General features: G+C 40.1%; 1 protein-coding gene across 2 annotated transcripts in view; it reads left to right on the forward strand.

Moving 5' to 3' along the window:
- The window catches only part of LOC133561990 (hairy/enhancer-of-split related with YRPW motif protein 1-like), a 52,863-nt gene extending 37,717 nt beyond the window's left edge, over positions 1–15,146 (forward strand). Inside the window, exons 2-6 of one of the 2 annotated variants that reach the window (XM_061915759.1) lie at positions 9,507–9,708; positions 9,795–9,867; positions 9,934–10,017; positions 10,267–10,342; positions 14,327–15,146. In XM_061915759.1, the coding sequence (XP_061771743.1) occupies positions 9,623–9,708; positions 9,795–9,867; positions 9,934–10,017; positions 10,267–10,342; positions 14,327–14,874 (867 nt within the window). In that variant the 5' untranslated portion in view covers positions 9,507–9,622 and the 3' untranslated portion in view covers positions 14,875–15,146. Of the gene's footprint in view, positions 1–9,506; positions 9,709–9,794; positions 9,868–9,933; positions 10,018–10,266; positions 10,349–14,326 lie in introns of both variants that reach the window. The other variant, XM_061915758.1, reaches the window with a different exon arrangement.
- Positions 15,147–21,407: the final 6,261 nt, after the last annotated feature.

Here is a 21,407-nt window from a genome sequence, read left to right on the forward strand (position 1 = left end):
ACCTTGATTGGAGAATTGTTGCAAGAGAAAAAAAAAACTAATTGAGAAGTATATGAAGAATTAGGATTGAGAAAAGAAAGGAACAAATAATGAATAATGAACTTGTTCAAAAGTGTACAAAACATTCATAAATGTGAGTGAAGTTAGTCACTGCAGGTGATGATGATTTTGAGTGCAAGTATGTGCTGACAGTGGGGGTGTGTGTGACTGTACCCCCCCCCCCCCCCCACACACACACACACACACACACTCAATACATCAACACAAGCCTGCACGCTGCACAGTATCAGTCGCTGACGTTCAAGGCCTGCAGTTGCTCGCTCTCGTCTACACTTGACTCGCTCCCAGGGCGGCCAGCTAACAACTGACCTGCTGGACGCTTCATGAAACAGCTGCTCCTCCACAAGCCACTAGAATGGAGACAGCAGAAGGGTCACGACACTGAGCCCCCCTCCAATCCCACCCCCCTCCATCATCACCACCACACACCCACTTCCACCGCCGACATGTCAGTGCAGGAATAAGCGCTGACAATATCCTGGCGGAGGGAGCGGAATGCGATTTTACGGAAGCATCCGCATTTAGATTGGGTTTTATTTTTAAACCTTCAATCGTATTTCCACTCACAGTATCTTATAAAAGCGAGCGTGCCCTCCGGACATATTTTAGCCACCATTTTTATTATGGTACATCTCCATACTGTACATCTCCATGACAGTACTTATTTGTGCACCTGCTGGAGGATGATGTTTAGGTTCGGGAGTCATACTGCACCTTTAATCATATTCTCACTAAAATGTCATGTTTTTAGGATCCGAGCCAGTGCTGGAAGTTTGAAAAAGGACAAAAAAAATTAAGGGACAAATAATTTTTGTGTTCTATGTTAGTCAAATCCAAGAAAAGCAGTGGTACCTTGAATCGCACGAAAACAGAACAATTTTAAAACCAATGAATTAACACCGAAAAACAAATTTTAAAGAAAATATGTATTTTTTACATGCCAGAAACAATATGAAATACATGCACTTTAAATCCGGGCAGCACAGGGGAAGAGGTGTTAGTGCATGTACCTCACAATACAAAGGTCCTGAGTAGTCCTGAGTTCAATCCCAGGCTCGGGATCTTTCTGTGTGGTGTTTGCATGTCCTCCTCATGACTGCTCCGGTACTCCGGCTTCCTCCCACCTCCAAAGACATGCACCTGGGGATAGGTTGATTGGCAAGACTAAAACAGTGAATGTTGTCTGTCAATCTTTGTTGGCCCTGTGATGAAGTGGCGATTTGTCCAGGATGTACGCCGCCTTCCGCCCTAATGCAGCTGAGATAGGCTCCATCACCCCCCGCAACCCAAAAAAGGGACAAGCGGTAGAAAATGGATGAATGGATGGATGGATATTTTAAATCCATAAAAAGTACAAAAATATATAGAAAATACATATAAATGTATACATGAACATTTAAAACATTATTTAATATAATATAATAATATAATATATCATCCATCCATCCATCCATTTTCTACCGCTTGTCCCGTTTGTGGTCGCAGGGATGCTGGAGCCTATCTCAGCTACTGGAGGTGTGGGAAAAAATTGATTCGATTACGTTGTGCGATTCAGAATCGATTCTCATTTTTAAAAAATAGATTTTTTTTTTGTTGATTTTTTTTTTTTTTTTATCAATCCAACAAACCACTGCAGCAATACCATAACAATGCAATACAATTCCAAAACCAAACCTGACCCAGCAATAATCAGAACTACAATAAACAGAGCAATTGAGAAGACACAAACACGACACAGAACAAACCAAAAGTAGTGAAACAAAAATGAATATTATCAACAACAGTATCAATATTAGTTATAATTTCAGCATAGCAGTGATTAAAAATCCCTCATTGACATTATCATTAGAGCTTTATAAAAATTAAAAAAAAGTGTCACAGTGGCTTACACTTGCATCGCATCTCATAAGCTTGACAACACACTGTGTCCAATGTTTTCACAAAGATAAAATACGTCATATTTTTGGTTCGTTTAATGGACCCCATCGTGACCCCAAGAATCGATATTGAATCGAAATGTGAGACACCCAATGATTTGCAGCCCTATCAGCTACAATCGGGTGGAAGGCGGCGTACACCCTGGACAAGTCGCCACCTCATCGCAGGGCCAACACAGACAACATTCACACTCACATTCACACACTAGGGCCAATTTAGTGTTGCCAATCAACCTATCCCCAGGTGCATGTATAATATATCAGTATATATTATATGCTGTAATTATAATATGTAAATATCACATATATGTTATAATTTTTATTTCTACTATTGTACATTTTTAGTCTACTTTATACTTGCATTACTCTTTCCATCCTTTGTAACTGAGCTACTGTGTGGAACAATTTCCATTGTGGATCAATAAAGTTAGTCTAAGTCTAGGTTTAGTTGTTTAACCCCTTAAACTAATAAATATTTAGCCAAAGCCCCGTTTCAGCCACACTAAACTATCGTTTAAGGTTCCCCTCCTCAGACAAAGTTTTACACAGGTAAGTACGCAGTGTATTTCTTGAGTCTTCGGCTCTTAGCTTTGTATGGACTCATTGATCGTTTACATAGTGCGTTCGGAGAGGAAGTGACGCCAGAAAGACCTCGCCAACACTGGAAGTGAAGTCAGAAAAAACGCGCCACAGCCAGCTTCATAATAAGGCGGTTTTTAACTCCATGTTAACCACTTTAAATATGGAGGCGAGTCATCCAGACATGTCTGTGTTTCTCCTTCTTCTACATGTACAGACGCTTGTGGAAATCACACATGAATACCTTAAGAGAAAGCGATTGCAGCTATTTGGGATACCACACTTCTCAGACAGCAAGATCATTTTCCAATGTTCAGGTCAGCTGGGATGCTGCTTAGCGAAAAACTTTGTCCATTTGTCAAAGGAGAGACTACGAGAATGCGAGCTCCCGTGGATGTGATAAAAAAAAAGATAGCGTGTGCTTTGTATTACCTGGCCGTCGAGGAAAACGAAGATTGCTTTTGGACAGGCAAAGCAGACTGTATAAGTCGCAGACTCAACGTCTAGGTCCAGAATATATAAAGTCACCAAAAAGGAATGGACAATGAAGGTGAAGACAAAAGAGTGAGGAGTGTCCTGACCAGATATCTAGATCCCTGGATTGATTAATGTTAAATGTTCCTTGTCACATTGTTTATGTGTTTAAAAGATTTGATTAACTTATGATGTCTCAGGTGTGACTCCCTATAATAGGGCCCCACAGCACACTGGATTCCAGTTCATTGAAATACCACAACACTGGATATTGTTCACATAAGTTAAATTTAAGAACTTGCACACAAAGCAACACTGGAGGTGACTATGAACGTGCACATTTCCCGCGGTTGCGTACTAGGTCGCGTTGCGCCGGCGGACAAAAGGGTGGCGGGGGTCTTAAACGGTGGCATTGTTGTGTGATTTACCCTGGATAACCTTATCCGGCTTAGTGTAAACTGGGCCTTAGTCTATAATGTTTACCTTTACTGAAGACTCTTGTTGGCAAAGACAGCAATGAGAGGAGAGGGAGGAGAGCGGCACACTTTTGTACTCTTCAGCTCTTCCTTAAATTCAGTAGTGTTTCTCAGCTTCTTTATCCAAGTGTTGGCACTTGTGCTTTCTTATAGCCAGGAATGCAGGGACGACGACTGTGTGCTCACATGACTTTGTTTACGTCGACCGAGGCCATCTCAAACATGCGTTAGACAGCACTTTGGGCACAACACGTCACATTGTCGTGACCACGCATCCCCACAGCAGCATGCTCACATTTGACTTTCTGAACTTTCTTTGGCCCCATTGTGGGTTATTGTGCATCAAACACAGCACACTAGCCATTTTTTCCACATAAACTGGGATTCTTTGTTTGGGCATTCGAGCCTGCGTTTAGATATTAGAGTAAACAAAGTAGTTTGCAAGGTGCAACGTGTTGTGCAAAAACCAATACATATGTTTGGCAACAATTGTCACCAAAAAAACAAACCGTAAGAAAATCAAGGTATAGTGAACCCTTGTTTATCGCTGTTAATTGGTTTTGTGCTTCCCTGAAATAGGAATTTTTATTCATAAATAAAATATTTTATAGCTAGATTATGAAAAATAACTTTTAAATATATTCTTTACCATTACAAGAGTGCTTTAGACATGTATATTCCTGCATAATTACCTTAAAGCCGGGACTGGAAGCTGGCTCAGGCTGAGCCAATCAATGGCCACAATACAGAAATGTGCACTCTGATTGTTTGTTTGGGTGTCATTTAGTGGCCAATATAGTTATATATTTTAGTCCATTTAGCCTTTTTATTGCTTGAAAATGCTTAATTCAGACAAAAAAAACAACAATCGGCGATGACGTGAAGCCGCGATCTCGGAAACTTTTTAAAATTATTTTCAAAATATTATCTACAAAAATCACAAAATGTTAATCAATCTAGTAAAAGAAAATATAGCAACTCTAACTCACTGCCAGATTTACAATACTTATATTGTACAATACTTATATTGTAAATCTGGCAGTGATTTACAATATAAGTACAATATAAGTATTGTAATTATATTGTACAATACATATATATATATATATATATATATATATATATATTTAAATATATATGTACTGTATATATATTTGTATATAAACAAATTCTCAAAATTATACATTTTCAGATGTTATTTGAGTTTTATAATGTTATCCTAATGGTTTGTAATGTTATTTTCTATTGCATTCGGGGATGCACACTTTTCATTGGACAACGATAGAATGATCTGTTGAACTAGCTTTAAAGTTATGTAAATTGGTTTATGAGTAAAACAAACCTACCTCCTGTTAAAGTAAAAGGGGGTGGGAGTACAGAATAAAGCAGTATCACCTCAGGTGACGGCATAAACACTTTTATATATAAACATTAATGTATCAGTTACACGTCGCAACACAGACATTAAAAGCTACTATGTTTTAAATAGTCTGCCCTTTGACCCCGGCACATTAGCAGGGTCACAATGTTCTCACCTTGACTAGACCACCCGAGACCCGCACTGTGACACACTCCCATGAGTCCACAGTGTACATAAGTCAGCGGGTATGTTTGTTCGTGTCGCTCATAAGCAAAAGCCACTAGCATATAGCTTGAGCCTTTCAAAACTTGGCTGCCTCCCGGTTTCCCAGCCCCGTGCACTGATTTGTGGATGAATAATTCCCTGGGAAGCTCGCTCCGCTGACTTGTTTGCAGTCTCCTAGGAGAGTGCCTCGCTAATGTTGTCAGGCCTCCCCAAAGCTATTCAGCTCTGTGGCGGATCACACAGCTGACGGCGGACAATGAACAAATGAACACCACGCTCGGCTAATAGGCCGTGTGTCCGCCACAACAGCGAAGAGGCGCCCGCTGACGGCCAGCTGAAAAGAGGCTTCAAGCCAGGAGGAGCAGGCAGTGGGAATTCCAAACATCTTTTTTTTAACAAGATGATGCACGAGAGGAAGGAAATGCAGGGATCCTTCGATGATCACATCAACTGCAGACTAAGTCTTACTGTAAGGGAGGGCAATACTGACAATTTTAGGATCAACCTGATATCAAGTAAAGACAGGGCAGTCATACCGATACCATGACTTCTTTTTTTATGTGTTGTCTTTAATGTGTTTCTGAAAGCCTATTTGAAACCCATTACAAAAATAAGGTGCATAAATATTTTCACTATTAACTGTAAAAAAAACAACTGGTAAATAAGAAACACAAATCAAGTTATTAATAATGGCAATATAATAATAAACTATAATAATCGCACTATAGTTTCTAAACTTAAATGAACATCCATCCATCCATCTTCTTCCGCTTAACCGAGGTCGGGTCGCGGGGGAGGCAGCCTAAGCAGGGAAGCCAAGACTTTCCTCTCCCCAGCCACGCCGTCTAGCTCAGGGGTCCGCAACCCGCGGCTCTGGAGCCACATGTGGCTCTTTAGCGCCGCCCTAGTGGCTCTCTGGAGCTTTTTCAAAAATATATGAAAAATGGAAATGATGAGGGGGAAAAAAACATATTTTTTTCGTTTAATTTGGTTTCTGTAGGAGGACAAACATGACACAAACCTCCCTAATTGTTATAAAGCACATCGTTTATATCAAACATGCTTCACTGATTCGGGTATTTGGCGGGCGCCGTTTTGTCCTACTAATTTTGGCGGTCCTTGAATTCACCCTAGTTTGTTTACATGTATAACTTTCTCCGACTTTCTAAGACGTGATTTATGCCACTTCTTTTTCTGTCTCATTTTGTCCACCAAACTTATAACGTTGTGCATGAATGCACAAAGGTGAGTTTTGTTGATGTTTTTGACTTATGTGGAGTGCTAATCAGACATATTTGGTCACTGCATCACTGTAAGCTAATCGATGCTAACATGCTATTCAGGCTAGCTATATGTACATATTGCATCATTATGCCTCATTTGTAGCTATATATGAGCTAATTTTGTTCCTTTAAGTCCTCTTAATTCAATTTATATCTCATGACACACTATATGTATGTAATATGGCTTTTAAATTTTTGCGGCTCCAGACAGATTTGTTTTTGTATTTTTGGTCCAATATGGCTCTTTCAACATTTAGGGTTGCCCACCCCTGGTAGCTCTTCCCGAGGCGTTCCCAGGCCAGCAGGGGGACATAGTCTTCCCAACATGTCCTGGGTCTTCTCCTTGGCCTCCTACCGGTCGGACGTGCCCTAATCACCTCCCTAGGGAGGCATTCGGGTGTCATCCTGACCAGATGCCCGAACCACCTCATCTGGCTCCTCTCTCCAAATCGAAGCGAGTTAGTTGTAAATTATACATCAGAGCACGTTTAGTTAAATGTAAAAAATAATAATAGATGTCAACCATATTTATTCATTTTTTTTGATGAAGTAAAAATATAATATGTACAGTATATATTGTATATAATAATAATATTACCACGAAAATAAAATACAAAAAATTGACTTTAAGTGTACTGTAGGCAGGAAATTACAACATTTTGGGCCAAAAAAACAAGATAAAATAAAAAATGTGCGCTTAATAATTTTTCATTACATTACAAAAACTAACTAATATATTATAAAAACAAACTAATACACGTGTCCATCCATCCATCCATCCATCTATTTTCTTCTGCGTGGTTGGGTCACGGGGGCAGCAGCCTAAGCAGAGAAGCCCAGACTTGCCTCTCCCCAGCCACTACGTCCAGCTCCCAGGCCAGCCGGGGCACATAATCTTCCCAACAAGTCCTGGGTCTTCCCCTTGGCCTCCTGCCGGCCGGACGTACCCCAAACACCTAACTCGGGAGGCATTCAGGTGGCATCCTGACTAGATGCCTGAGCCACCTCATCAGGCTCCTCTCGATGGCTCGATGGCTCGATGGCTCTCAGCGGCTTTACTCTGAGCTCCTCACGGATGACAGAGCTTCTCACCCTATCTCTAAGGGAGAGCCCCACCACCCGGCGGAAGAAACTAATTTCGGCCGTTTGTACCCGTGATCTTATCCTTTAAATGGGTTGTACTTGTATAGCGCTTTTCTACCTTCAAGGTACTCAAAGCGCTTTGACACTACTTCCACATTTACCCATTCACACACACATTCACACACTGATGGAGGGAGCTGCCATGCAAGGCGCCAACCAGCAACCATCAGGAGCAAGGGTGAAGTGTCTTGCTCAGGACACAACGGACGTGACGAGGTTGGTTCTAGGTGGGATTTGAACCAGTGACCGTCGGGTTGCGCACGGCCACTCTACCACTGCGCCCCGCCGTCCCTTTCAGTCATAACCCCAAGCTCATGACCATAGGTGAGGATGGGAACGTAAATCGACCGGTAAATTGAGAGCTGCCTGTCAATCTCACGATCCACTCTTCCCCCACTCGTGAGCAAGACTCCTAGGTACTTGAACTTCTCCACTTGGGGCAAGATCTTTTCCCCAACCTGGAGATGGCACTCCACCCTTTCCCGGGCAAGAACCATAGACTCGGACTTAGAGGTGCTGATTCTCATCCCAGTCGCTTCACACTCTGCTGCGAACCGATCCAGTGAGAGCTAAAGATCCTGGCCAGTTGAAGCCATCAGGACTACATCATCTGCAAAAAGCAGAGACCTATCCTGCATCCACCAAACCGGATCCCCTCAACGCCTTGACTGCGCCTAAAAATTCTGTCCATAAAAGTTATGAACAGAATCAGTGACAAAGGGCGGCCTTGGCGGAGTCCAATTCTCACCGGAAACAGGTCCGACTTACTGCCGCCATTGCGGCCCAAGCTCTGACACTGATCATACAGGGAGCAGACCGCCCCATTCAGACAGTCCGATACCCCACACTCTCTGAGCACTCGTCATAGGACTTCCTGGAGGACACGGTCAAATGTCTTCTCCAAGTCCACAAAGCACATGTAGACTGGTTGGGCAAACTCCCATGCACCCTCAAGGACCCCATCGAGAGTATAGAGCTGGTCTACCATTCCACGACCAGGATGAAAACCACACTGTTCCTTCTGGATCCGAGGTTCTTTCCGGCATAGCCTCCTCTCCAGTACACCTGAATAGACTTTACCAGGAAGGCTAAGGAGTGTGATCCCACGATAGTTGGAACACACCCTCCGGTTCCCCCCTTCTTTTAGTCTAGACACCTTTATGTTTGAACATTGTGTTTGTTATGGACAATCCGTGACGAGCACAAAAGTCCAATAACAAAGCACCACTTGGGTTCAGATCCGGGCGGCCATTCTTCCCAATCACGCCTCTCCAGGTTTCACTGTCGTTGCCAACATGAGCGTTGAAGTCCCCTAGCACAACAAGGGAATCACCCGAGGGAGGACTTTCCAGTACTCCCTCAAGGGAATCCAAAAAGTGTGGGTACTCTGAGCTGCTGTTTGATGCATAAACACAAACAACAATTTTATATGAATCCGTTGTTGTGATTAGTTGTAAACTGTGCACCACAACACTTTCAGTTAAATTCAATAAGTATTATAATAAACCATATTTATTCGATTTTTTTATAAAACAAAAATGTATCATATTGTATTTGTTTTTACTTTTAGTACCATATAGGGTTGTATTTTTATTTTTTATTATTTTTAAATCTAGGTTAATTTAACAAAAAAAATTTTTTTATAAAACAAAAATGTATCATATTGTATTTGTTTTTACTTTTAGTACCATATAGGGTTGTATTTTTATTTTTTATTATTTTTAAATCTAGGTTAATTTAACAAAAAAAATGCATAAAGGCAAACCCACAAGTTAGACTTTTTAAATATCACATACTCTATATTTCTGGTCATACTTGTATTACATACAGTTAAATTGCTTATACCGTGCACATCAAATGTTAATATTAACTAAACAAGTAAATAACGAAGTGAATAAAGACTTAATGGCAACAAAAACACAATATACCCTGACCTGACATCACTCCTATTGAAATCAAAACGGTGCAGCTCTAGCCCCGCCCACATGTCGGCGCTGCCCCGCCCCCTCGGAGCCCACGGAGCGAGTTTAAAGAGAGTCCCTGCTGAGCGCTGCTGTCACAGCTCGCACGTCGTGTGGTGGAAATATGAAGAGAAGCCAGACTTACAGCTCGTCAGACAGCGACTTGGACGACAACATCGAAGTGGAGAAAGACAGCGGCGACGAAAATGGGTTTGTTAAGCTTTTCTTTTCTTTTTTTTTTTTTTTGTTAACTTGACTCTATATATTTTTCCTCTTTTATTGTTACTGTGTTGCAGTTCTGCTGACTGTCACGACTCTACGTCACCTTCCACTACCACTCAGGTTCAAGCCAGGAAACGACGCAGAGGAGTGAGTACTTTTTCTCTGTCCTACTACTCGAAGTGCTTCTTCTCTTAAGCTTGAAATCGATTCTAGATCATCGAGAAAAGGAGACGCGACCGCATCAACAACAGTTTGTCTGAGCTGAGAAGACTGGTGCCAAGTGCCTTTGAGAAACAGGTACCAATTCATTTTTACATCCATATTGACACCCGAGAGGGACAAGCGGTAGTAAATGGATGGATGAACAATATTACATATTTCATGGAAGGTTTCATACTTTTTTGTTGTAGATAAATACCAACATGCTTAATGAAGGATACAATTGCTTTGTGCCTATTAAACATATTTGTCAGCTAGTAACAACTGACCTGGGACCTGTTTTGGACAAACACTAATCTCGATGTTGCAACTTGCCAAACTGTGCAGGGATCAGCCAAACTGGAAAAAGCAGAAATCCTGCAAATGACGGTGGACCATTTGAAGATGCTGCATGCATCTGGAGGTAAAGGTAAGATGCATTCTGACATGATACGCTCCTATCACATGATTATACAAAATCACGATTGCACGAGGTTGAATGACAGGGAATGATATAAAGAAAACAATCACATATAGATAGATAGATAGTACTTTATTGACTCCTTCAGGATATGACATGAATATGATATACATGTAACTATATTATGTAAAAGGCGATAACGTTATATACTGTCATACGACACATTCTATTGTAGTATGATATTGCCATGGCAGTAGTTCTTAACCATGTTAGAGGCACCGAACTCCAACAGTTTCATATATGCATTACACTGAACCCTTCTTTAGTGAAAATTAAAAAAAAATTTTTTTTTTTCAAATTCAAGACAAAGTTATGTTTTTGGTAAAACTTTATTATGGGCAACATATTCTAAGTAACAAAAACTTAATTTAGAGTTATTTGGACACTAGGGGAACATATTCTAAGTAACAATGACTTAATTTAGAGTTCTTTGGACACTAGGGGAACATATTCTAAGTAACAAAACTTAATTTAGAGTTTTTTGGACACTAGGGGAACATATTCTAAGTAATAAAGACTTAATTTAGAGGTATTTGGACACTCGGGGAACATATTCTAAGTAACAAAGACTTAATTTAGAGTTTTTTGGACACTATGGGAACATATTCTAAGTAACAAAGACTTAATTTAGAGTTATTTGGACACTCGGGGAACATATTCTAAGTAACAAAGACTTAATTTAGATTTATTTGGACACGCGGGGAACATATTCTAAGTAACAAAGACTTAATTTAGAGTTATTTGGATCCTAGGGGAACATATTCTAAGTAACAAATACTTAATATAGAGTTATTTGGACAGTAGGGGAACATATTCTAAGTAACAAAGACTTAATTTAGAGTTATTTGGACACTAGGGGAACATATTCTAAGTAACAAAGACTTAATTTAGAGTTATTTGGACACTAGGGGAACATATTCTAAGTAACAAAGACTTGATTTAGAGTTATTTGGACACTAGGGGAACATATTCTAATTAACAAAGACTTAATTTAGATTTATTTGGACACTCAGGGAACATATTGTAAGTAACAAAGACTTAATTTAGAGTTATTTGGACATTAGGGGAACATATTCTAAGTAATAAAAACTTAATTTAGAGTTATTTGGACACTCAGGGAAAATATTTTAAGTAAAAAATACTTGATTTAGAGTTATTTGGACATCAGGAAACATATTCTAAGTAATAAAGACTTAATTTAGAGTTATTTGATTAGGGTTCGGGTCAGGGTTAGAGGGTTAGGGTTATAATAAGGCCATTCAGAATAAGGCATTAATAAGTACTTAATAATGACTAGTTAAGAGCCAATATGTTACTAATTTGCATGTTAATAAGCAACTAATTAATGGTGAATATGTTCCCCATACTGAAGTGTTACCATGTTTTTTTTTTTACTGGTGCACAAAAGTAACCATGCATGAACATCACCTTGTTCAAACAACAAAACCAACACAGTGCCTAAACTCAGAACAAATTACACACCTGCAAATCAGTCAGCTGTTGCCGAATCTGTAATATGTCGATAGGGAGAAGTTTGTATTTACACAATGAGTTGGGTGTGTTTTGACCTCTGTCGAACCCCTGAGACCGACTCACCGAACCCTTAGGGTTCTATCGAACCCAGGTTAAGAACGAACCACTGTGCTATGGTATCACTGTATATGATAGGGTATGATATGATATGACACAGTATGGTGCATATTAGTATGATATTATGGTGCGCTATATGATCCAGTATGTTATGTTGTATGTACAGTGTGATAGGGTGTGTTTTGCTCTACTATGTTGTGATATTACAGTATCCTAACCAGTATGATGAATTCTATATTGTATGATATGATATTGTGATATTGTCACACCCAGCCTCGGGTGAAGGTAATGTAACCTTTGCAAACGGGACTTTCAAACCAAGGACGGCAAGGCAGTTTACAGTTTACAAACATTTATTTAAACCCCAAAGTGTCAAAGGTGAACAACGAATCAACAGGAAACCAAGCACCAAAATCTGCAATAGTAAATACAGATTCTAAATCAATGCGTTAAATCAAACGTAGGCCTAAATAATTTGTCAAAATAAGCATATTCAAATTTAATCCAAAGATTAATCATCCATCCATCCATTTTCTACCGCTTGTCCCTTTTGGGGTAGCAGGGGGTGCTGGAGCCTATCTCAGCTGCACTCGGGCAGAAGGCATTGTACAGCCTGGACAAGTCTCCACCTCATCGCATGGCCAACACAGATAGACAGACAACATTCACACTAATATTCACACACTAGGGCCAATTTAGTGTTGCCAATCAACCCATCATATTTTGCATGGTGCATGTCTTTGGAGGTGGGAGGAAGCCGGAGTACCCGGGAGGGAACCCATGCAGTCATGGAGAGAACATGCAAACTCCACACAGAAAGATCCCGAGCCTGGGATTGAACCCAGGACCTTCGTGGCCACCGTGGTGCCTGATAAATCATCCATTATAACAAAATAAATGTTTTCTCAATCAAATGTCAAAAATCAAATATGTCTAAGTAAATAATTAAATAATCAAAACAGATTTAGCAAAATCAATTAGCAAAGCAACCAAACTAAATTTAACCGGTTCAAACACAACATAATATCATCATCAAAATAACCCCCTCAATAGATGTTAGGTGATGCATGGACACATGACCTCCTGCCCAGACTGACAACCTCCTCTGCCAGTGACACACAGCAGACTGTCAGAAAAACAAGATTTTTCCACTTAAATACCCTGTAGCCCCTCCCACTACTTGGGACCAATCTTACAAGGGGGATTTAAGAATGCTGTTTTTTTTGTAAATACACCATAAATAAACCATCACAAGTCCAAAGTATTCACATTTGAGCTTGTAGATCAGTCAGTTTTGCTACAGTGGATTCAGGCTTGGAGATCATAACTTGTAAATGTCTCTAACGGACAGCTTTTGAGAACCGTGGTTCGTCCCACATTAAGCCTAATCAGTGAAGGCAGTTGTGTGTTCACCTATATAACACCCTCAGCCCCACCCTGACTCTTTTAGCCACCAGTTCAGACTTTGTTCACGTTGTGCTGCCTAACTATTGTATGACACAGCATGATACATACTATGGTAGGGTTGATGCAGTATGATGCAATATATATTGTATGACAGGGTCTGGTATGCTATCTTATGGTCTGATATGATAGTACACGGTAAAGTATGTTATTTTTTGATAGTGTATGGTATGCTAAATTATGATACAATGACAGGACACTGTATGATATGTTATTGTTTGATAGTGTATGGTAGGCTTCATCATGATATGACAGGACACAGTATATGTTATCACCTGATAGTGTATGGTATGCTATATTTTGATATGACAGGACACAGTAAATGTTATCGTTTGATAGTGTATGGTATGCCATACTGTGGAATGACCGGATACAGTCTGATATTTTATTGTTTGACAGTGTATGGTATGCTTTATTATGATATGATTTTAAGACACAGTAGGATAAATTATTGTTTGATAGTGTATGATATGGTATACTATGATATGACGATAAGAGACAGTTTATGTTATAGTTTGATTGTGTATGATATGTTCTAATATGATATGGTGATAGGACACATTATGATGTTATAGTTAGATAGTGTATGATATGCTATATTATGATATGATGATAGGACAAAGTATAATATGTAATCATTTGATAGTGTATGATATAAAGTTAAAGTACCGATATACTATAATATGGTATGATTGCACACACAGTATGATATGTTATCGTTTGATAGAGTATGGTATGCTGTATTATGATGTGAGGTACATCACATGTGACGTCATCATGCATGTATGATATGATATGATATGACCAAGTATGATATGTTGTAGTATGATAAGGTATGATATGTTCCTAAACGTGTGCCTCCGTCACCGGCAGGTTTCTTCGAGGCTCAGACCTTGGCAAAGGATTACCGCAGTCTGGGCTTCAGGGAGTGTTTGGCCGAGACGGCTCGCTTCCTGAGCATCATGGAGGGTCGGGACAGCACGGACCCCCTGCGTCTCCGCCTGGTGTCCCACCTGAGCAACTACGCCTCCCAGAGGGAAGTGCAGGCCGGACTAGAACACTTGGCCTGGGGCTCCGCCTACGGGGCCGGCCCTGCTCCACTTCCCCATCCCCTCTTGCTCCAACCCCCACAGGGCAGGACCCCGGCATCCAGAGGAAACAGTCGTCTGTCCTCCACATCCTCCTCCGCCGCCGAGGTCTCGGGGGCGTCCAGGCTCCTGCCTCCCGCCGAGTCCCACAGGGCCCCCAAAGTGCCAAAGGTGTCGCCGCCCCTCCTGTCGTCCCTCTCCTCGCTGTCGGCCTTCCCCCTCTCTTTCGGCGCTTTTCCGCTCGTCTCCCCGGCAACCCTCGGCTCAATCGCCCCCCCTTCCGCCCTGTCCAAGCCATACAGGCCCTGGGGCACGGAGATCGGGGCCTTCTGAAGAGGACTGGACTGAGTATCATAGCTATAGCACACACAGGTGACCTTGTTGCTGGCGGACGTTCTAGATATGGATTATTAAAAGTGATTTAGCTAACATGCGCTCTCATGTGTGAGGGATGAAACACATTTAGTGGTCACGTTGTCATGGATATTTAATATAGACTCACGCCAAACTAACTTCCTGGCAATGAGACACTTGCCTTTTTGTATTTGTCATATTTTTCTATCAATAAATCACATCAAAAATGTGTGTAAAAAAAAAAGGAACAATTACAACAATGGTCATAATACTTATGTATGTTATATGCAGCTAAAAAGTGAACAAATAGGTTATGCTTGTACTAGTCAACTATGCAGGTGCACCTAATCAAGTGTCCAGTGCTTGTACTAAGCCAGTGTTCTTCAATCTTTTCTGAGTCAAGGCACATTTTTTTAATTGTAAAAATCCCAAGGCACACCACCAGCAGAAAACATAAAAAAATGAAACTGACAATACTGACAATAAAAAGTCGGTCTCGCAATTGTTGGATAAAAGCTCAAACCATAACCAAGCATGTATCACTATAACTCTTGTCTCAAAGTAGGTGTACTGTTACCACTTGTCACATTACGCCGTGACTTGTTTTGAGTTTTTTGGTGTTTTCCTGTGTGTAGTGTTTTAGTTCTTGTCTTGCGCTCCTAATTTGTTGGCTTTTTCTCTTTTGTTGGTATTTTCCTGTAGCAGTTCCATGTCTTACTTGAACGCTATTCGCTGCACCTGCTTGGTTTTCGCAATCGAGAATATTCCAGTTGTGCGCACGCTATCCTTCTCTGTAGGAACATTGTTTATTGTCATGTCATGTTCGGATGTACTTTGTGGACGCCATCTGCTCCTCACGCTGTAAGTCTTTGCTGTCGTCCAGCATTCTGTTTTTGTTTACTTTGCAGCGAGTTCAGTTTTAGTTACGTTTTGCATAGCCATCCTTAAGCTTCAATGCCTTTTTTTAGCAGCACTTGCCTTTTTTTTTTTTTTTGGTTTAAGTGTTAGATACCTTTTTACCTCCACACTGCCTCCCACTGTCGTCTGTGTATTGTGACCACGACAAACTATGTTCCTGACATCTACAAAGTATCTAGTTACCTGCTGCCACCTACAGATATGAACGGTTACTCTGCCGAGCTCTAGACAGCACAGACACTCAACAACGGCACATTTGCGGATTATAATTCCTGGTTTGCAAAAAAATATTTTTTAACCTAATTAGGTCAAATTACATAATATCCCTCGGCACTCCAGACTGTATCTCACGACTCACTAGTGAAAAACACAGTACTTAGCAACTGTGCCAGTGTGCCTAATCAAGTGTCCGATGCTCGTACTAAGCAACTGCCCAGGTGTACCTAATCAAATGTCCAATGTTTGTACTAAGCAATTGTGCGGGTGTACCTAATCAAATGTCCTATAATGGTACTAAGCAACTGTGCAGGTGTACCTAATCAAGTGTCCTCTGCTTGTACTAAGCAACTGTGCATGTGTACCTAATCAAGTGTCCTATGCTTGTACTAAGCAACTGTGCATGTGTACCTAATCAAATGTCCTATAATTGTACTAAGCAACTGTGCAGGTGTACCTAATCAAGTGTCCTCTGCTTGTACTAAGCAACTGTGCATGTGTACCTAATCAAGTGTCCTATGCTTGTACTAAGCAATTGTGCATGTGTACCTAATCAAGTGTCCTATGCTTGTACTAAGCAGCTGTGCAGGTGTACCTAATCAAGTGTCCTATGCTTGTACTAAGCAATTGTGCATGTGTACCTAATCAAATTTCCTATGCTTGTACTAAGCAACTGTGCGGGTGTACCTAATCAAATGTCCTATAATGGTACTAAGCAACTGTGCAGGTGTACCTAATCAAGTGTCCTCTGCTTGTACTAAGCAACTGTGCATGTGTACCTAATCAAGTGTCCTATGCTTGTACTAAGCAACTGTGCATGTGTACCTAATCAAATGTCCTATAATTGTACTAAGCAACTGTGCAGGTGTACCTAATCAAGTGTCCTACGCTTGTACAAAGCAACTGTGCATGTGTACCTAATCAAGTGTCCTATGCTTGTACTAAGCAACTGTGCAAGTGTACCTAATCAAGTGACCTATGCTTGTACTAAGCAACTGTGCATGTGTACCTATTCAAGTTTCCTATGCTTGTACTAAGCAACTGTGCGGGTGTACCTAATCAAATGTCCTATGCTTGTACTAAGCAGCTGTGTATGTAAACCTAATCAAATGTCCTATGATTGTACTAAGCAACTGTGCAGGTGTACCTAATCAAATGTCCTATGCTTGTACTAAGCAGCTGTGCATGTAAACCTAATCAAATGTCCTATGCTTGTACTAAGCAACTGTGCAGGTGTACCTAACCAAGTGTCCTGTGCTTGTACTAAGCAACTGTGAATGTGTACCTAATCAAGTGATCAATGCTTGTACTAAGCAGCTGTGCAAGTGTACTTAATCAAGTGTCCTATGCTTGTACTAAGCAACTGTGCAGGTGTACCTAATCAAGTGTCCAATTCTTGTACTAAGCAACTGTGCATGTGTACCTAATCAAGTGTCCTATGCTTGTACTAAGCAACTGTGCAGGTGTACCTAATCAAGTGTCCAATTCTTGTACTAAGCAACTGTGCATGTGTACCTAATCAAGTGTCCTATGCTTGTACTAAGCAACTGTGCAGGTGTACCTAATCAAGTGTCCTATGCTTGTACTAAGCAACTGTGCGGGTGTACCTAATCAAGTGTCCTATGCTTGTACTAAGCAACTGTGCAGGTGTACTTAATCAAGTGTCCTACGCTTGTACTAAGCAACTGTGCATGTGTACCTAATCAAGTGTCCTATGCTTGTACTAAGCAACTGTGCAGGTGTACCTAATCAAGTGTCCAATTCTTGTACTAAGCAACTGTGCATGTGTACCTAATCAAGTGTCCTATGCTTGTACTAAGCAACTGTGCAGGTGTACCTAATCAAGTGTCCTATGCTTGTACTAAGCAACTGTGCGGGTGTACCTAATCAAGTGTCCTATGCTTGTACTAAGCAACTGTGCAGGTGTACTTAATCAAGTGTCCTACGCTTGTACTAAGCAACTGTGCAGGCGTACCTAATCAAGTGTCCTATGCTTGCACTAAGCACCTGTGCATGTGTACCTAATCAAGTGTCCTATGCTTGTACTAAGCAACTGTGCAGGTGTACCTAATCAAGTGTCCTCTGCTTGTACTAAGCAACTGCGCAGGTGTGCCTAATCAAGTGACCTCTGCTTGTACTAAGCAACTGTGCATGTGTACCTAATCAAATGTCCTATACTTGTACTAAGCAACTGTGCAAGTGTACCTAATCAAGTGTCCTATGCTTGTACTAAGCAACTGTGTTGGTGTACCTAATCAAGTGTCCAATGCTTGCACTAAGTAACTGTGCATGTGTACCTAATCAAATGTCCTATACTTGTACTAAGCAACTGTGCAAGTGTACCTAATCAAGTGTCCTATGCTTGTACTAAGCAACTGTGTTGGTGTACCTAATCAAGTGTCCTATACTTGTACTAAGCAACTGTGCATGTGTACCTAATCAAGTGTCCTTTGCTTGTACTAAGCAACTGTGAATGTGTACCTAATCAAGTGATCAATGCTTGTACTAAGCAGCTGTGCAAGTGTACTTAATCAAATGTCCTATACTTGTACTAAGCAACTGTGCATGTGTACCTAATCAAGTGTCCTTTGCTTGTACTAAGCAACTGTGCAGGTGTACCTAATCAAGTGTCCAATGCTTGCACTAAGTAACTGTGCATGTGTACCTAATCAAATGTCCTATGCTTGTACTAAGCAACTGTGCATGTGTACCTAATCAAGTGTCCTTTGCTTGTACTAAGCAACTGTGCAGGTGTACCTAATCAAGTGTCCTATGCTTGCACTAAGTAACTGTGCATGTGTACCTAATCAAATGTCCTATACTTGTACTAAGCAACTGTGCATGTGTACCTAATCAAGTGTCCTATGCTTGCACTAAGCAACTGTGCGGGTGTACCTAATCAAATGTCCTATGCTTGTACTAAGCAGCTGTGCATGTGTACCTAATCAAATGTCCTATGCTTGTACTAAGCAACCGTGCAGGTGTACCTAACCAAGTGATCAATGCTTGTACTAAGCAGCTGTGCATGTGTACCTAATCAAGTGTCCTATGCTTGCACTAAGCAACTGTGCGGGTGTACCTAATCAAATGTCCTATGCTTGTACTAAGCAGCTGTGCATGTGTACCTAATCAAATGTCCTATGCTTGTACTAAGCAACCGTGCAGGTGTACCTAACCAAGTGATCAATGCTTGTACTAAGCAGCTGTGCATGTGAACCTAATCAAGTGTCCAATGCTTGTACTAAGCAGCTGTGCATGTGTACCTAATCAAGTGTCCAATGCTTGTACTAAGCAAACTATGCAGGTGTACCTAATCAAGCGTCCACGCTCCATAGGAGCTAATATGAAAGGAATGGAGGTGTTCCATTTTTGTGGTCTGGCTCCTCCGCTGCAGCAGGTAAGTCCGTAACCGAATCCAAAAAGTATTGTTGCCCTGCTGAAAAGCCAGGAAATCATTAAGCGCGCAGAGGAAATCCTTTACAATGTTGCCCTGACCTCACCGCCCTGGGTTGGTCCAAAGCGGAGACAATAGTGTGAACAGGAAGCGGACAATGGAGGACAAGCGCTCACAAGCAGGGGCGGCAGGAGGCAGCTGCGACCGACCCAGGTGATTTTTTTTTGGAACGTTTTATTGTGGAGACAAAGAGGAAGTCAGGCTTTTATCGAATGTTTTACAACACTGTAATATTGCATCAAACATCATTATTGCATTATAGTGGCTAAGATCATTGTTTTTACTCACCTGCAGAGAGTAACAGACATCTATTTGGGCCTTATTCGCATTTATACTAACTTATGTAGTTTTGTAACTACAGTATTTTCCGCAGATTAATACTTAATAAAATGTGATTTTTCTAATGTTAATAAACAGTAGTTTCCTGACATAACTTGTGAGGGCGCTGCAGGCTAGAGTGACTTTTAAAAAAATATGTAGCAAACTTTTTAAAATAAATGAGCTGAGACTGCATGTTACATTTTATTTTGTTCTGGCATTTATCAAATTGTTGTTCGTGGATTTTAGTACTTTACATTTAGTTTTTTGTTTTCTTGGATGCATTTTAACATTTATTGTAAATTTTGTTTAAATTTGTTGTATTTATTATTTTACTGTACCAACTTTTTCCAGTGGGTGAAAATAAAAATCATCAGGTTTTTTTTATTGAGTAAATTTTTTTATTCATTATTTAGATAGTCTTGATTCTTTCATGTTTTTTCTTCGTTGCTCTATCATGTATTATCATATTGTATATACATATTAATTCTACTATCAATATTATCACTTAAAAACCGCTATTTTGTTTCATATCTGCTCTCATATAACTGTATATATATATATATATATATATATATATATATATATATATATATATATATATTTAAATATATATGTATATATACACATGCATACATACACTTCCATATATATATATATGTATACATATAAATATATATATGTAAATATATGTATAAATATATACAGTATATATATATATACTGTATATATATATACAGTATATATAAATATATCAAAATCAAAATCACTATATATATATATATATATATATATAGTGATTTTGATTTGTGATTTTGGTGCTTTTTATATTTAGTTTTTCTCCATGAGGTGATATAATGTGTTTGCATTGTTATCATTTATATCATTATTATTAATATTTAATTTAAAGTTTAAAGGACATATGATTTTATTCTACACTCTACACACTTCCCCGTGGTCAAGAATTCTAGAATCCAGGTCAATGTTTCTTAATTGCTCATTGTTGGGCCGCCAACCGCCAGCCGCGGTACTGAACTGTAATACACTTTTTCCACCACATGTGGCAGTAAAGGCAATATCAAGCAGAAGAAATCTGGAACAAAAATTTCTTCAGCGGAAAAAATATGACTGAAGTGATGAAGCTGTATTTTCATTCACACTTACATTTTATTGACAGTGAATATTATCAACTATCATTTTGAATATGTATATCTTGAAGACGAAGATACACGCTTTTATTTTCCGACACGGTCGAATATAATGCTAGGGCCCAGGGGCCCCTCGGACGGGAGGTAGAGTACACCCTGGACAAGTCACAACCTCATCATAGGTCCAACACAGATGGACAAGTGCTCACATGCACACCTAATGTTGTTTTATGGAAGTTTAACTGTTAATACTGTATCCTGCATCATGTACTTGAAACATGCACAAAATATCAGCTTTTTTTAAAAAAATGTGATAATCACTTCAGTGACATCTTCTTGAACTTTTGAACCCACAAGGCAAATCAAAACTTGAACTTTATGGTTTACAGTAATTAAAGAATTATACTGACCTCTAGCGGTGGCTTAATGAACATCTATTTCACTTGAGCAATATATTA

Source organism: Nerophis ophidion, linkage group LG11 (assembly GCF_033978795.1).
Source record: "Nerophis ophidion isolate RoL-2023_Sa linkage group LG11, RoL_Noph_v1.0, whole genome shotgun sequence".
NCBI classification, from domain to species: Eukaryota; Metazoa; Chordata; class Actinopteri; order Syngnathiformes; family Syngnathidae; genus Nerophis; species Nerophis ophidion.